Below are 15974 nucleotides of genomic sequence, written 5' to 3' on the forward strand. Positions count from 1 at the left end.
AGGAGACATTTAGACATTCCTTGCAATTAATGTCAAATAGCTGGCTTCAATTTAATGTTTCAACAAAGTAAATAGATCTGTTGGAGGAGAAACAATGAAGGGAAAACAATGTATGGCAACATTGCTCATGATGCTTCCGCCCATATCAAAGATGGCGCTGCCCAGTTCTGCATCTCAGTGCCCCGCAATTGCGTCACGTCCGGACTGGCGGGGTGTCATGTGACTCGGGCCTGTGCGGAGCGGCGTTTCCAGGGACGGTGAGGAAAGCGCTGGGGGGATCTGGTTGAGATAGAAGCTCTGAAGGGAATGGGAGTTGGGGCCTGGACTTTACTCCGGGGTTGCGGGGTGTTTTTTTTAACCCATTTCCCCCCAACTGGGTTACGGACCCTCAGCTTGACGCCAGTCAGCCAGTGCCTGAGGCCAGGAGGTAGAGAGCCCATCATCCAGGCTGCTGCTGCACTGCTGAGGGAGTGCTGCACTGTCGATGGCCCTTAGACTTCATTCACCTGAGGCTCCACCTGGCTTGTTCAGCTTAGTAAGAAGTCTCACAACACCAGGTTAAAGTCCAATAGGTTTATTTGGTGGCAATTATTTGGCAGGCTTTTGCTACCAAATAAACCTGTTGGACTTTGACCTGGTGTTGTGAGACTTCTTACAGTGTTTACCCCCAGTCCAACGCTGGCATCTCCACATCTTGTTCAGCTTATACAAGTATAAGAGGCCTCTTTTAGGGCAAATCGAATAAACCAACTCAAATTAACTCAGGGATAAAGTAAAAAGGGCAGCTCCCCAAAAGGAGGGGGAAACAACAGGAGGGTGCACCGATTTGAGGGAATTATCAACAGTACCAAAGGCAACTTTAGGAAAAAACTTGCAGTGGGTTTAAAAAAAATTATTAGTGTCCCTATTAGGGTTAGGGTCTGGACTGCACAGCCTGAGAAGGTGGGGGGTTGGGGGGGGGTGGTCTAAAGTTTTTATTATTAGTGCGACAAGTAGGCTTACGTTAATGCTGTAATGAAGTTGCTGTGAAAAATCCCCTAGTTGCCACACTCCAGCCCTTGTTTGGGTACATTGAGGGTGAATTTAGCATAGCCAACGCACCTAACCAGCACATCTTTCAGACTGTGGGAGGAAACCGGAGCACCTGAAGGAAACTCATGGGGATAATCTGCAGACTCTGTGCAGAAACTGACCCAGTCCGGGAATTGAATCTGGATGCCTGGCACTGTGAGGCAGCAGTGCTAACCACTGTGCCACATGGTGCATGTAGCTTTCAAAAATTATGATCTGAAAAGGCTGAATGTGCAGAACTCTGGGGGGATTGGCAGCGGCAGCAGGCAAATTGGTTCTTTGGAGGGCCAGCACAGCTCTGGGCTGAATGGCCTCCTGCATCCTATAGTATAACCATTCTATGATCATAAGATCCACTTGGTATCCTGGTTAATATTTCCCCATCAACCAAAGACAGATTAACTGGTCACTTAACGGGTTTGCTGTTGCAGTACCTCTGAGGTGGAGATCTGACTGGTGGTGATTTAACCTGAGGATCACCTCAGGTGATTGACAAGGTTGAGAATAACCTCAGCTGGTACAGGAATTGGACCCGCACTGTTGGTGTTGCTCTGCAAGACTAACCAGCTGCCAGTCAACTGAGTTAAACTGAGATAGGTGCTTAATGGCCAGCATTGACACAGTGTGCTGAAGGGCCTCTTTCTGGGCTGTAAAACTCTCTGACTCTAATTCCATCATTGAAACTGGTCGAATTTAAATTCAGTTAATCGATGTGGGATTGAATGCTTGTCTTGGTTATGGTCACTGTGAAGGTATCGATTCTCGTAAAACCCATCTGGTTTGCTAATGTTCTTGAAGAAAGAAAATCTGCTGTCTGTATCTGGTCTGACCAATGTGACTCCAGAGCCACAGCAATATGGTTAACTCTTCACTACGCTCTGAAATGGCCGAGCGAGCTACTCAGTTCAAGAGCAGTTCAGGAAGAGCAACAAATGTTGACCCAGCCAGTAATGACCACATCCCATCAAAGAATAAATTATTCAAAAAATCAAATCAATTTAATAGTGTTTTTGCAAATTACACAAGGGCATTCCTGCGACATGGTGACACAGTGGTTAGCACTGCCGCCTCTCAGTGCCAGGCACCTGGTTTTGATTCTCAGCTTGGGTCACAGTCTGTGTAGAGTCTGCATGTTCTCCCCGTGCCTGCGTGAGTTTCTTCCAAGCGCTCCAGTTTCTTCCCACAATCTGAAAGATGTGCTGGTTAGGTGCATTGACCATGCTAAATTCTTCCTCAGTGTACCTGAACTGGTGCCAGAATGTGGCACCCATGGGATTTTCGCAATGACTTCATTGCAGTGTTAATGTAAGCCTACTTGTGACACTAATAAATAAACCTAGGGCTCAGACCGGGCGGAAAGCACAAGAGGAACTACAGATATGTTGTTTGCTGGTTTACTTTCAGTTTGATTGGGCAACATTAATTGCACTATATTGTTATCGATTATACTCTTTCAGTTGTGTCACTTACACTCCTCCCTCTTGAAGATATTGACTCCCTAACTCCTCTCCAACCCCTTCCCTAACCACAGTATATTGTTGAAGTCTCTATTTTTGAACTGTTGGCTTTGATGGTGAATGTTGGTATGCTGCCTGCCTTCAAAGGGTGTTGTAACCCAGCTGGGTCCTGTTGGTAGCCAATTGCAGCTGCCAAACTACCAAACGGCATGAAGGAGCATCACAGTGGCTAACGCAGTGCTGCCTCACAGCTCCAGGGACCCAGGTTCGATTCCAGCCTCGGGTAACTGTGTCTGTATGTCTGTGTGGACTTTCTCTGGTTCTCCGGTTTCCTCCCACAGGCCAAAATGTGCGGGTTGACTGTATTGGTCATGTTAAATTGCCCTAAAACATGTAGGTTAGGGGGGATTAGCAGGGTTAATATGTGTGGGGTTACAGGAATAGAGCCTGGATGGGACGTTCTTTCAGAGACCTGGTGCAGACTTGATGAGCCAAATGGTTTTCTTCTACACTATAGGATTCTATGAAACTAGCTGAGAGCTGCTATCTGTGCAACCCACACAGTCAAACCACTGACCACCTTGTCCAGTGCTGTAGCACACGATGCATTTACCAAGCTGTCAGTTTCCATTACAAAAGCATTCATATAGGATTCAGCAGCAAGAGCTTTGGTCCACAGTGTTATGTTGGCTTTTTGATAGAGCAATCCAATCTGTTCAACTATCCTGTTCTTTTTCTTAGCCCAGAAAATGTTTCCTCTTCAATTACTTATCCAGTTCCCTTTTGAAGCATATTGTCTGGTTTTATTTCATTACATGCTAACTGGATTGTTGAAATTGCTGGATTTTCCACAGAAAGGCTGCAGCATTAGTCTCGATATGGCAAAAATTTCAGTTGGTGCGTTTGTCACCTGAGTCTAGTTGCTCTTGAACTGAATGGCTTGTCAGAACATTTCGGAGGACAGTTAATTCAGAGTAATTCACATTGCTGTGGGTCTGGAGTCACATGTAGGCCAGACCAGGTACCCTAAAGGATGTCAATGAATCAGATTTCTTTTTACAGCAATCAATAATAGCTTTGGTCACCATTACTGATGCTAGCTTTCAATTCTGGATTTTAGTGAATTGAATTTAGTGAACCAGATGGGTGTGGTGGGATTTGAATCTGTGCCCCTTTGGCCTTTGGATCGAGTGCGTGCGTGCAGGTGTAGCATTCTCTATCCCAGTCCCACTCCAGTGGTGATTTTCTGTTCTCCCAGACGCCTGCATTTGTACAAGTACACATTCCTTCCTAAATTGGTCTAATTGAATGTTCCATGTCAGTCACTCCGATTTCCTACATTATAACAGTGAATACATTGCATTGGCTATGAAACACTTTGGATGTCCTGAAATTGTGGAGCTTGGGGAGATAGTGGTGTAGTGGTATTGTTGCTGGACAAATAACCCAGTTACCCAAGAAGACCCGGGTTCAAATCCCACTATGGCAGTTGACGAAATTTGAATTCAATGAAAATCTGGAAAATAAAAATCTAATGATGACCATGGAACCATTGTCAATTGTTGGAAAAGCCCATCTGGTTGATAATGTCCTTTAGGGAAGGAAATCTGCCGTCCTTACTTGGTCTGGCCTACATGTGACTCCTGAGCCGCATGGTTGTCTCTTAAATATCCTCAGGGTGTAGGACAATAAATGCTGGCCCAGCCAGCGACATCCACATCCTACGAATGAATTAAAAAAGAATACTTGTGCATGTATAGTGGATAAGTATATCTTTCTTTCATACCAGCATTTGAAACATAGGTAATGATTGTACCAGCTAAACCTCAGGATATCTCTGTCATCATTTGAGGCGCTCCTTAAAACCTAAGATTTCAACAAACCCAATGGTTACCTGCTGTAAACGTGGCACATATCGCTCGGTGTCAAATTTTTGCTCTTTAATGCTCCTATGAAGCTCCCTGGATGTTGCAGATTAAATATAAATACACAATGTTATTGGTTTTACTACCAGCCTTGCTAACAGCAAGAATTGCACCTCCTGGCCTGTTTTGATATCCTAATTTTTATATACAGGATTCCCGTAATATTTTCTTGCAGGAATGCCTGTTGCCATATGCAGTGCCAAACCTCCTGTCATCTCGATACCAGATGGTGCTTGTTTTGCTGCCGTTTTAATCTGATTCAGTTGCAGCAGCTCCCATGAATATTAAAAAGAGATTGTGTTCATATATTATGTATGTGTATATCTATATATATATATATATATATGCCTCATCAAAGTTCCAAAACATCCTTAAAGCACTTCACAACGAGCTGTCAAAGTAATGCTGGTGAATGTTACAATGCCTGGGAATGTGCGTTTCTCGACTGGCCTCGAACAGAATGTGCTGGAAACGCAGAGGCAGTTCAGTCAACATCTGAAAATGAGAGGAATAGGGTTAACCTAAGGGTAGGATCCCTAGGGCAGTTGACCCAGTTATATTCCGTACAAAACAGGACACAAGCCAGCTTGTACTTGAACTTGACATTCTCAAACAATCTGTTCCAGTCCTTTAGAAGGAATCCTCAGTGCTTCACTTTTGGAACTGGGTGGTGCATCTTTTCAAAGGCAAACTGGTTCTATAAGGGGAAATTATTAAATACATCACCACTCTCAAAACTCCCTGTGAGTTTCTACATTTAACCAGCATAGTGCAATGTTTGGCCTAACCACCATTGTTTTTCTGATCAATTAAATATTGTTTCAGCACGGTAACTCAGTGGTTAACACTGCTGCCTCCCAGCACCAGTGGCCCGGGTTCAAATCCCGTCTTGGTCACTGTGTGCGCGGAGTCGGCATGTTCTCCCTGTGTCTGCATGGGTTTCCCCTGGGTGCTCTGGTTTCCCTCACAGTCTGAAAGATCTGCTGGTTAGGTTGATTGGCCATGCTAAATTCTCCCTTGGTGTGCCTGAACAGGTGCCAGAGCATGGCAACTAGGGGATTTTCACAGTGTTAACGTAAGCCTACTTGTGACACTAATAAACTTAAAACTTACCACCCATTATCTCAGATTTGGTATAGTATTCAGGTTATGAGCTATATCTTAACCCTCTGACCCCACTGCCTTCCCAGCCAATCTGGCCCCTGAAATCCAAGCCATTGGCATGTGCCTACTGGTTTGTCTTGTTTGTATTTTGTGGGCCCATGCTGAGCTCAATGGTGTTGCCCCTTTTCTTCGATAATTTCGCAATCAAAACATTCAGATCTGGTTCTGTGAACAACTTGGAGATATATACACTGCAAACAGGCATTTTCCACCTCACATTTGCCACCACCCCCCCACCCCTTCCATCCGAGACTGCAGAATGTGCAACTCGTGAACATCTGTGAGCCAGAGTGTGATCATCTTTATGAGTGCATGGTTTTGGGAATGAGCGTTATTCCATGAACTTGTACTGAGAATGAGCGACAGTCACCAAACCTTATCTGCATGTGTTTCCACTCGGTGATCCAGTCTCCTCCCACAGCCCAAAGGTGTGCAGGTTAGATGGTTTAGTCATGGTAAATTGCCCCTTAGTGCCCCAGATGTGTAGGTTAGGGGATTAATATGTAGGGCTAAAGGGATAGGGCCTGGGTAATATGCTCTATCAGAGAGTTGGTATAGACTCAGTGGGCTGAATGGCCTCCAACACTCTAGGGATTGTGTAAACATTGTGATTCTATGATAAATTTTATATCTGTGATAAATACCTATGATAATCTAAATACCATATAAATATCAAGAAGGACTTGGGGTAGTGATGAATACTGACACCTCCTTGCAGCCGGGTTAACCCGGTGAAGGAAGGAGGAGAACAAACAATGTGTGTTGACTTGACTTATTCTCTCTTGCAATAATCTAGGGCCATGGCCATGTCTAATTATGAATGGGCCCAGAAGTTAGCAGCATTCCACGCCAATCCGGCACGTTTTCTTGCAAGTACGACAGCCGAGAACTTTGTATGTGATCTGCTGAAAGTCTTGACAGATGAGAAGACTGGTGAAAACATTAAGGTGCTCCACCACCCTTCTTATACCTTTGTGTCCCAGTTGAGTGAAGATTACGCGTTGATTGGCTTGGAATTGAGGCACCCTATTTATGTGTCTCCTAATGTTGAAAATTCACCTTTTTATCAGAAACACGGGTTGCTATCCAACACCTCACTGTCGTGTCTCAGCCCAGGGATTGATTGATTGCATGTCGACAGACTATTTGACCCCTATAGCTGAATCCAGTCATGCCATCACTCAGTGTACACCCTCTGTCTACTTTTCAGCTGGACAGGAATTGCAGGAAGGGAGACAGAGTGTGAAGTCAACTCTGTCTCCTGTTTGTTGCCCTAAATGAGGGCAATTTATTCCACACAGGCCAGGCATTGAACCAGGGACGTTCCTGACGCATATAACTTCCACGCTACGCTGCATAATTAACAGATGAGCTGTCAGACATTTATTCATTCGTGTCTTTTTGTTATAAAGCAAAGTGTTTCCAGTTAAGTGGGAACTTTGCGGTCCACCAGAGATCAGGTTTTCTCTGAGTTGCAATCATTGTTGTCTTCCAGAGGTCACTCCATCTGGATGCAATAAAGTCAGAGACCAATAATAAAACACTTAAGATCATTGCTGGCATGGTATAATTGCTAATAATGTGAGATCCTGCAAGTGTGTTTTGTTGTTCTGTACTGCTTGTCCACCTTTCCTGAAAAAGATTTTAAACTCATGCCATTAATCACTAGATTTATAATTTGTCATAGAATCCCTCCAGTACAGAAGGAGGCCATTCAGCCCATCGAGCCTGTACTGACAACAATCCCACCCAGTCTCTATCCCCACAACCTCACATATTTACCCTCCAAATCCTCCTAACACTAAGTGGCAATTTAGCTTGGCCAATCTACCTAACCCGCACATCTTTTGGACTGTTGGAGGAAACCGGAGCAGCCGGAGGAAACCCACGCAGATATGGGGAGAATGTGCAAACGCCCCACAGACAGTCACCCAAAGTTGGAATTGAACTTGGGTTCCAAGTGCTGTGAGACAGCAGTGCTAACCACTATGCCGCCTAATAGCATATTGTCTTGCATGTTTGTTTCCTGTGTCCTCAGTGTGTTGAAATCAAGTCGCAGTGCACTGTTTCCTGCAGTAACCCATTCAGCCCCAAAGCCTAGTGATGGTATCTGCATCTGACCCTTCCAAGAATCCTTCCAGCACTCAATGTTGACATCTTCTAATCAGTGACTCTTATCCGCTTCTGTTTGCTTAACTCATCCTAGGCTACAACCTGTCCTACCTTTCAATTTTAAAATGAGACATTTTGGATGGAAATCTGGCAGTAGGATTAAAAATGATTGGTATGCTTTGATGGAAAAATATGAGCTTCTAGTTTATAAAATCCTCTTGCCTGTTTTTACCTTTCAGACGCAGATCCTAGGCATTATTCAGGAGTTTCCAACATGGCTGTTCACCAACTCCCAGGTGGCTGAACAGGCAGCAGAGTCAATCTTCAGCATCTACTCACAGCTGCCCTTTGTACCCAAGTCAGTAAGTCTGAAATGCCATCTGCTGCTCTCAGTGACCACGGTCGTAATAGCCACTGATCATCTGATAGGCAATGAGCGAGTCTTGAAAAACTTGATGAAGCATCTGCTTGATGCAGTTTGTGACACCAACGATCGCAAGTGTGGCGGGGGCTTCAGGCCTCTGCGGGCCGTAGCGTGTGACTGCCTCCGAGAATTTGAAATGTGCTATCCGGGGCTCCTGTCGAGGAAACTGGAGCTTCTGCATACACTCCAGCAAAAGGAGGTCACCCCTCTGCACCAGGCCTACACGTTGCTGTACTGTCAAGTGTTGAAAAACGCAATTTGCACGCTCTCCCAGTCGCGCAATGTGTCAGATGGCGCCGTCCGTGAGATGTTGGCAAGGAATGAGGAGATCAAATGGAAGGTAATGGCAAAGCCGCAGGATTTATCAGCAGTCACCCTGGCAACTGATCTTTCCTCACTCCCGTCGACCGTCGAAACAAAGGAGTTGAAGTCTTCCGTAACGTTGCTGCTGGAGGAGTCCTTCCTCCTTACTCCAGTATCCCAAGCTGCTTTGCTCCGTGAATTGATCCAGGTGGTCCTTCTGGTACGCTCGCTCCCACCGGCCATTTTCAGATCCCAGCTACTGCGTCTGTTTGGTACGATGGATATCTGCTTGCTGCACACCATGCTGCACATGAAGGCCACCTTCACTGATAGTCTCTTCACTGTCGAGGATGAGAACTTTCTTCTGAAGCGTCTGGTCTGCATGGCCCATCACCCACTGCTCAGCAACCCCCTCAAACTCTTCTACGTGGACTGCCTACTTCACTTCCCGGAAAACCGTCCCATCAACTCGAACCTGGAAGAGAATCTTCCAATTTTGTTCACTCCAAAGATGGCAGCCTGCCTTTTCCCCTCGCTATTTAACGACAGTAGCACGATGCTGTCATGTCTCAACGTGGTAAGTCTCATGTGTCTGGAGAATGCTGAGGAGGATAGAGGGCTCGCTGAGATCTTTGACTACCTCCTGTCTTTGTACAAGCTGGTGGACTCCAATGGAAGCCGCGAACACACTGTGACGTTTTTCCGTGCAGTGTATATATTTGTAGGCTACTTCCACTCCAATGAAATCTTTATGGTGGAGTTGACCCAGTACATGGTCAAACTGTACCAGAAGCATTGCACCTTAGCTCCGCACATGATCAACCTCATCAATAGCACCCAAAACGCCTTGGAAGATTCAAAATGGCCCATTTCATTGGCAGAGGCCTTGCAGAAGCTGATTGTGGAGTTCCCATCAAAGCAGTTGTCTGCTCACAAGCTCGTGTGGCACCTCAAGGTGCTTGCAAGAGTGGCCAAAGAAGCCACCATATTGCAGAAGGCCACTGTTCGATTCTTGCTGAACGTGGTTCGAACTACTGACATGTGCCGCTTGGGTGACTGGCGAATGGGTAAGGCAGTCCTGGCTGTGTGCCGAAGCATTCTGCATTACCAGAACCTGGAGCCCATCTTCAGAGACCTGGCAGACCTCCTGCAGCACATCCACCTCCAGTTCCAAGATATTGACATTCAGGATCATGCCCATTTCTATTATGCACTACTCACCTGCCTCTCCCACGAGAAACTAGCCGGTATTGTGGCTGTGGGGACTGGCAACTGTAATCGGGCAAAGGCGCGATCACTCTCATCCCTAATGTCCGAGAGCGCAGGTCTCTCAATCTCTGTACTTCCAATCAAGCATCCAGTACTAAAGCTCATTCCTGTTCCAGAGGAAGACTCTCCCCACTTCATTCCCGCTGGAAACCCCAGCGAAAAGATCTTTGAAGGAGAGTGCCTGGAGAAATATTTGGATCAGTTCCAGAATGTTGGATTTTCCTCTACAATTGTGATGAAGTTCCATCTGACTTTTGCAGGGGGGGTTGATCCTGCTCATCACAGGGTATACACCATACACTTGCATTTTGACCTGAAGAACTCTCATTACGAGCCGCTGAGAGATCTCTATGTACCGTGCCTCCTCTTCAATGGAGAGCCTCACAGTTTCTCCCTGTCTTTCAAGCCTCGCCTGCCGTTCCCCATCACCTTGCACGCAAGTGCCATCTTTACCAGGGAGGATGGCATCACGTGCTGCAGTCAGCTCGAGCCCCTTGATGTTGGTTTCTCCCGTCTCTTCCTGACCCTTCCTGTCCCGACAAATTGGCCCTCGAAAATCAAGGCCAGCCTCTTTGACCAACTATGGACATCCTTGGCCCAGCCTGACTCCGGCCAGTCTGCCCTTAGCCGCTTCTGCTTTCAGACAACTCAGAGACCTCTGAGTGAACTCGTAACTTTACATTTCCAAAAATACGTGGTGTCACAGAAATCTGACCCAGAGTCTTACAAAATCTTTCTGTTCCTGCCTCCACGATTCAACATTTTGTTCAGCATGGAGCAGTTGGACAATATGGCGAAGGTTGACATTGTGACTGATAACTGGAAGCTTTTACCCTTCATTAATTCTTATCTGATTGACATAACATCTCAAACGTAGGACCCGTGGCTGCCACAGACCTGGCATCTGGTGCACCGTGCAGCCAGGAGTTCTGATAAACTGCTTCTTTTCAGTACCATTTTGAATACAGACTTCCCCATTCAAAGTGTAAAATTGTCTTCCTTCCAGGATGCCTGTTGTAAGTCATTGTGAATGCAGCATTTTGAGACACTTGAGCAATTCAGTTTTGCTTAATACAAGTGAACATGTCTAAAGATCTACAATTAAAGAGAGCAAGTCTAACCGCAGGGAACTTCAGTGCTTAGACTTTTCCCTCTTCAAAATCCTGTCTGGGTTGAATTAATCAATCTGAAATTGGGCCATAATAGAAGCGTGATAGGGAGCAGCCCTAAGATAAGGTAACATTAAGTTGGCCATATTTTGACTTGGTTAACTCTAAACAGTGACACGTAGCTGGTGATTTAGAGATACAAGTAGAGAACAGGATACAGGTTGGCAGTGATGCCTTTCACAATTGGATAGCTTGCCAGTGTTTCCGATCCAGACTTGCGCTGGGCAAGGTACACCAGGGCAGCTGATGCCTGTGGGAGTGACAGGAATACCTTCAAGAGAGGAGGGGGGGCAGTTGGGATATGGAAAATAAATTGTTGAAGTGAGTTGAACAGTATTTGATTGCCAAGGTTTGCAGTTTAGTTTAATTCACTTGATTTGACAGTACATATGGGAAACAAATAAATTATTTTTATAAATGGCTCATATTTGCCTTATGTTCAAACAATTCTTTGACCTTTCGTCCCAATTCTGTGCAGCGCTCTGACGGGAGAAGAGTGTTGTTCTGAGAGGGTAAAATATATAAACATGGAGGTCTCAAAACTTAAAAGGGTGACAATTCATTACAAGGGCAATGCTGCTGCTGCTCCTGGGACAGCAAAACTGGAGAGGTGTCTAACTTGCAGCACTGGGGGTGAAACACTTCCCTGTTATGACAGTGTCTTTATTAGTCTCGGCATTCCTCCAGGCAGTTATCTGACTGCCCTAAATTAGCAAGGGCTAGATTTCAGATTGGTCTCTTCACCTTTCCAAGGGTATGGTATGGGTACAAGGGAACACAGCCGAGAGAGGGGTGAAACCACAGTTCTTGCTGGGACCTTACTGGGGAAAAGGAAACATCCAACCTTTCAATTTATGGCTCTAAGAAATCTGAGCGAAGGTAATTTATGTACTGCACTCAATCTCTGTTTGAATTTGAACAGCAGGGTAACGTCATCGACTACGTTCTGTCACCTCAGCATTCATAGCTTGAAGATAAAGCCTGACCTACCGCTGATTTAATATTCTGTACCTCCCTATAGGCTTTCTTGAGCCACTGCACATAGTCGTTTAAAGTAAAGTTTATTAATTGTCACAAGTAGGCTTACATTAACACTGCAATGAAGTTACTGTGAAATTCCCCTAGTCGCCATGCTCCAGCACCTGTTTGGGTACACTGAGGGAGAATTTAGCATGGCCAATGCATCTAACCAACACATCTTTGGTAGGTTGATACAACTGCCAGTGTTGCTGAACTATTTCAAAGGGCAGTTAAAAGTCAGCCTCGTTGGGGTGGACTGGACTTGTGTGTCGGCCTTTCTAAGTAAGGGTGACTTTTCTTTCTGAAAGGACCCAAGCTGTACTTTCAGGGTTGATTTTTATCTTTAGCTTTTTTTTCAACTTTCTAGATTTTTTATAACTAACTTCATATTCTCAAATTACCATTGTGGGATGAACTCATTTTCTCTTGATGATGATATTTAATCACTTCCAGTTTCTCCATCTCCTGTTCCTGCCACTGGTACTCTTACCTCCCCACATCTTGGCTACAGGATGGAGAGGAGGGGCGGAAGCTGTGGACTTCTATGAGCAGAAGTCTAAAGGGGAAGCTTTTTGCTCATTCAAATGGCATCTGCTACACACTTCTTTCCCAGACCATGACTCCATTGCCCTCTCTGGCAACTGTCTGAGATTGAACCAGACAAATATTGTACTTTGGTGTAATATCTGTCTCTGAGGTGGTATTCCAGCCACCCATTTGGCACCATCACCAAGACCACGTCTTTCCACTTGTGTAACATTGCCTAAGTCCCACCTCTGCCTCGGCTCATCTGCTGCTGAAACCTTCATCTGAACCCTTGTCACCTCTGGGCTTGACTATTCCGCTGCACTCCCAGCTGACCTGGGATTCTCACATATAGGATCCTCGGGGAGTTTGACAGGGTAGATGTTGAGAGGTTGTTTTGGCCCCTTATCTGAGAAAAGATGTAGTAGCATTGGAGGCAGTTCACTAAGTTAATCCTGAGTATGGAGGGATTTTCTTATGAGGAGAGGTTAAGTAGGTTCTGTCTACTCATTGGAGTTTAGAATAATGAGAAGCAATCTTATGGAGACATATAGGATCCTCAGGGGGCTTGACAGGGTAGATGTTGAGAGGTTGTTTTCCCTTGTGGGAGAATCGAGGACCAGAGGGCAGAATCTGAGTGTAAGGGGTTGCCTGTTAACAACAGAGATGAGGAGGAATTTTTTTCTCTGAGGGTATTAAATCTGTGAAATTCTTTACCACAGGGGGCTGTAGAGGTTGGATCATCAAGTACATTCAAGGCTGAGAGAGACAGATTTTTAATCAGTAAGGGAATCAACAGTTATGGGAATAAGGTGGGAAAGTGGAATTAAAGATTATCACATCAGATTAGTCATGATCTCATTGAATGGTGGAGCAGATTTGATGAACTGATTGGCCTACTTCTGCTCCTGTGTCTTGTGGTCTAAGGAGCAGGTCATTTAGCCCCTCATGCCTGTTCCACCAATGAGATATTAAAACAGGGTTGCTTTGTTGGTTCAGATACCCTATTGGGCGGGGAATGCTTAAAACAACTATGGACGCATGGTTAACAAGGCAGAAGCACATCATTCTGGACTGTCAAGGGAAATTGGGAATGGGCAATAAATGCTGGCCTAGCCAGCGACATGTATATTCCATGAATAAATAAGAATAAGGAGTATCTGACCCACTGAGGTCAGAATGGACATAGAATAAAGCTTCAGCAGCTCTGTCTGGGAGGAATATGTTCCTGATTGTTATTTTAGTGGTAAATTGGGGCTGATTCTGTGCCATTGTTGATTTGGGCTGGTTTGAAACGACACAAACTCCTTTTACATCGCACCGAACTCTGACCCTTCTTATAAGAAGTTGTCAAGTTGCAGTTGCGAAGCTGTTATCAACGATTTCACTTTCATACCACTTAGAACTGGAACTGGCTTTTAACAGAGAATCCTCCCTCTTTTGTTTCTGCTTTTCAACCATTACATTTATTATAAGGATTTCAGTCGAATAAACTGATGGCTGTATGAAAGATGAATCACACTCCATACAATATCAAGCACTGGAATTACAGCATTGTGCCCCTTCAGATCTGGGAGAGAGAAGAACATTGGCCTGAACAACTGGCTGCAGACTTTTCATACATTTGTGGGGGTAATTAGGCTACCAAGGCTCGAAGTGTGTTCTCTGCACAGAACTTAAGGAGCAATCTATTCTAGGGAGATCTCATGTTCCTGTTGGAGAATCCCTACAGTGCAGAAAGAGGCTATTCTTGCCATTGAGTCTGCACCGACTCCTTAACAGACCGTCTTACCCTGTCCCAGTAACCCCATGTATTTACACTGTTAGTTCCCCCTAAACCTACAGTAACCTCTAGATTAGGGCAGATAGGTTTCTGTTACGTAAAATTGTTAAGGGTTGAAGAACTAAAGAAGATATATGGAGTTAAGATACAGATCATGGACAGTCTTAATGATTGGCGGAACAGGCTCAAGTGGCTGAATGGCCTTTTCCTGTGTCCCGATGAAGGGAAGAATTAAGGACATTATTCAGCATTAAAAGTCATTGGATTCAGCCAGTGTTTCCCAAATTGTGGGTCATGACCCCTGGTGGGGTATCAAGGTGAGATATGGGAGACTCGAGCTTCAAGGCAGCAATGGCTGCAGTAAAGCTGAAGCTGATTTCTGACAACTATGGCACCCCTTTAAGTTGTTGCATATTTGTCATTGGTGGTGATGGGCTTGGCCTGATGGACTACTTTCTGAGGCCTGATTGCTGTTGCACAAAAAAAAGTAGGTTCCTGATTTTGTTTGGAGAAGTCCTACCTTTTCATCAACTTCCCCCCCCCGTGCTGAGCTCCTGTTTCCCCGGTCATCCCCGCACACTGCCCCACCCCAACTCTTGGTCAAGAGGTAAAGTCACTTTCCCCTGCGCTTCCCAATCCCCAACCCCCGTCGCCATATTATACTTCTCATACCCCACAAATCTTTACTCTGTCAACTGAGGCATTAAGAGGGACCTTGGGGTCCTTGTGCATGAGTCGCAAAAACCCAGCTTGCAGGTGGTCAGGAAGGCGAATGGGATGCTGGCCTTCATAGCGAGGGGGATTGAATATAAAAGTAGGGAGGTCTTGCTGCGGCTGTATAGGGCATTGGTGAGGCCGCAGCTGGAGTACTGTGTGCAGTTTTGGGTGCCGTACTTATGCAAGGATATTTTGGCCTTGGAGGGAGTGCAGAGGAGGTTTACTAGGCTGATGCCGGAGTTGAGGGGGTTGAGCTATGAGGAGAGGCTGAATAAATTAGGCTTGTACTCGTTAGAGTTTAGAAGAATGAGGGGAGATCTCATTGAGACGTATAAGATGATGAATGGGATGGATAGGATAGAGGTGGAGAGACTCTTCCCGCTCAGAAAGGACAGTAGGACCAGGGGGCACAGCCTCAAGATAAAGGGGGGGCGGTTTAGAACGGAGTTGAGGAGGAACTTCTTCACTCAAAGGGTGGTGAATCTCTGGAATTCTCTGCCCGTTGAAGTGGTGGAGGCTACCTCGCTAGATATTTTTAAGACGCGGGTTGATGGGTTTTTGATAAGAGAGGGGATTAAGGGTTATGGGGAGAGGGCGGGAATGTGGAACTGAGCCACGACAGATCAGCCATGATCTTATTGAATGGCGGGGCAGGCTCGAAGGGCTAGATGGCCTACTCCTGCTCCTATTTCTTATGTTCTTATGTTCTTATTAACCCAGACAAATGAAAAGTGACACATTTTGGAGGATCAAATTTAGGTGTGAATTAGTCTGTAAATGGCTGAACCCTTAGGAACATTAACATACAGAGTAAAGTTTATTTATTAGTCACAAGTACACTTACATTTTAACACTGGAATGAAGTTACTGTGAAAATCCCCTGATTGCCACACTCTGGCACCTGTTCAGATATACTGAGGGAGAATTTAGCACAGCCAGTGCAGCTAAACAGCACACCTTTTGGACTGTGGGGAAGAAACCAGAGCACCTGAAGGAAACCCATGCAGATATGGGGAGAATGTGCAGAGTCTGCAC

The 15974-nt window shown here is 45.4% G+C and overlaps 1 protein-coding gene across 1 annotated transcript; it reads left to right on the forward strand.

Moving 5' to 3' along the window:
• Positions 1–210: 210 nt before the first annotated feature.
• ap5b1 (adaptor related protein complex 5 subunit beta 1) lies at positions 211–14758 on the forward strand. The gene is made up of 3 exons (XM_080215111.1): positions 211–257; positions 6414–6564; positions 7969–14758. Exons 2-3 carry the CDS (start codon positions 6418–6420, stop codon positions 10600–10602), a joined length of 2781 nt encoding a protein of 926 aa, XP_080071237.1. The 5' UTR covers positions 211–257; positions 6414–6417; the 3' UTR covers positions 10603–14758.
• Positions 14759–15974: the final 1216 nt, after the last annotated feature.

The sequence above is a fragment of the Carcharhinus amblyrhynchos genome, chromosome 30 (genome assembly GCF_965287045.1).
Source record: "Carcharhinus amblyrhynchos chromosome 30, sCarAmb.v2.hapA, whole genome shotgun sequence".
In the NCBI taxonomy this organism is placed as follows: domain Eukaryota; kingdom Metazoa; phylum Chordata; class Chondrichthyes; order Carcharhiniformes; family Carcharhinidae; genus Carcharhinus; species Carcharhinus amblyrhynchos.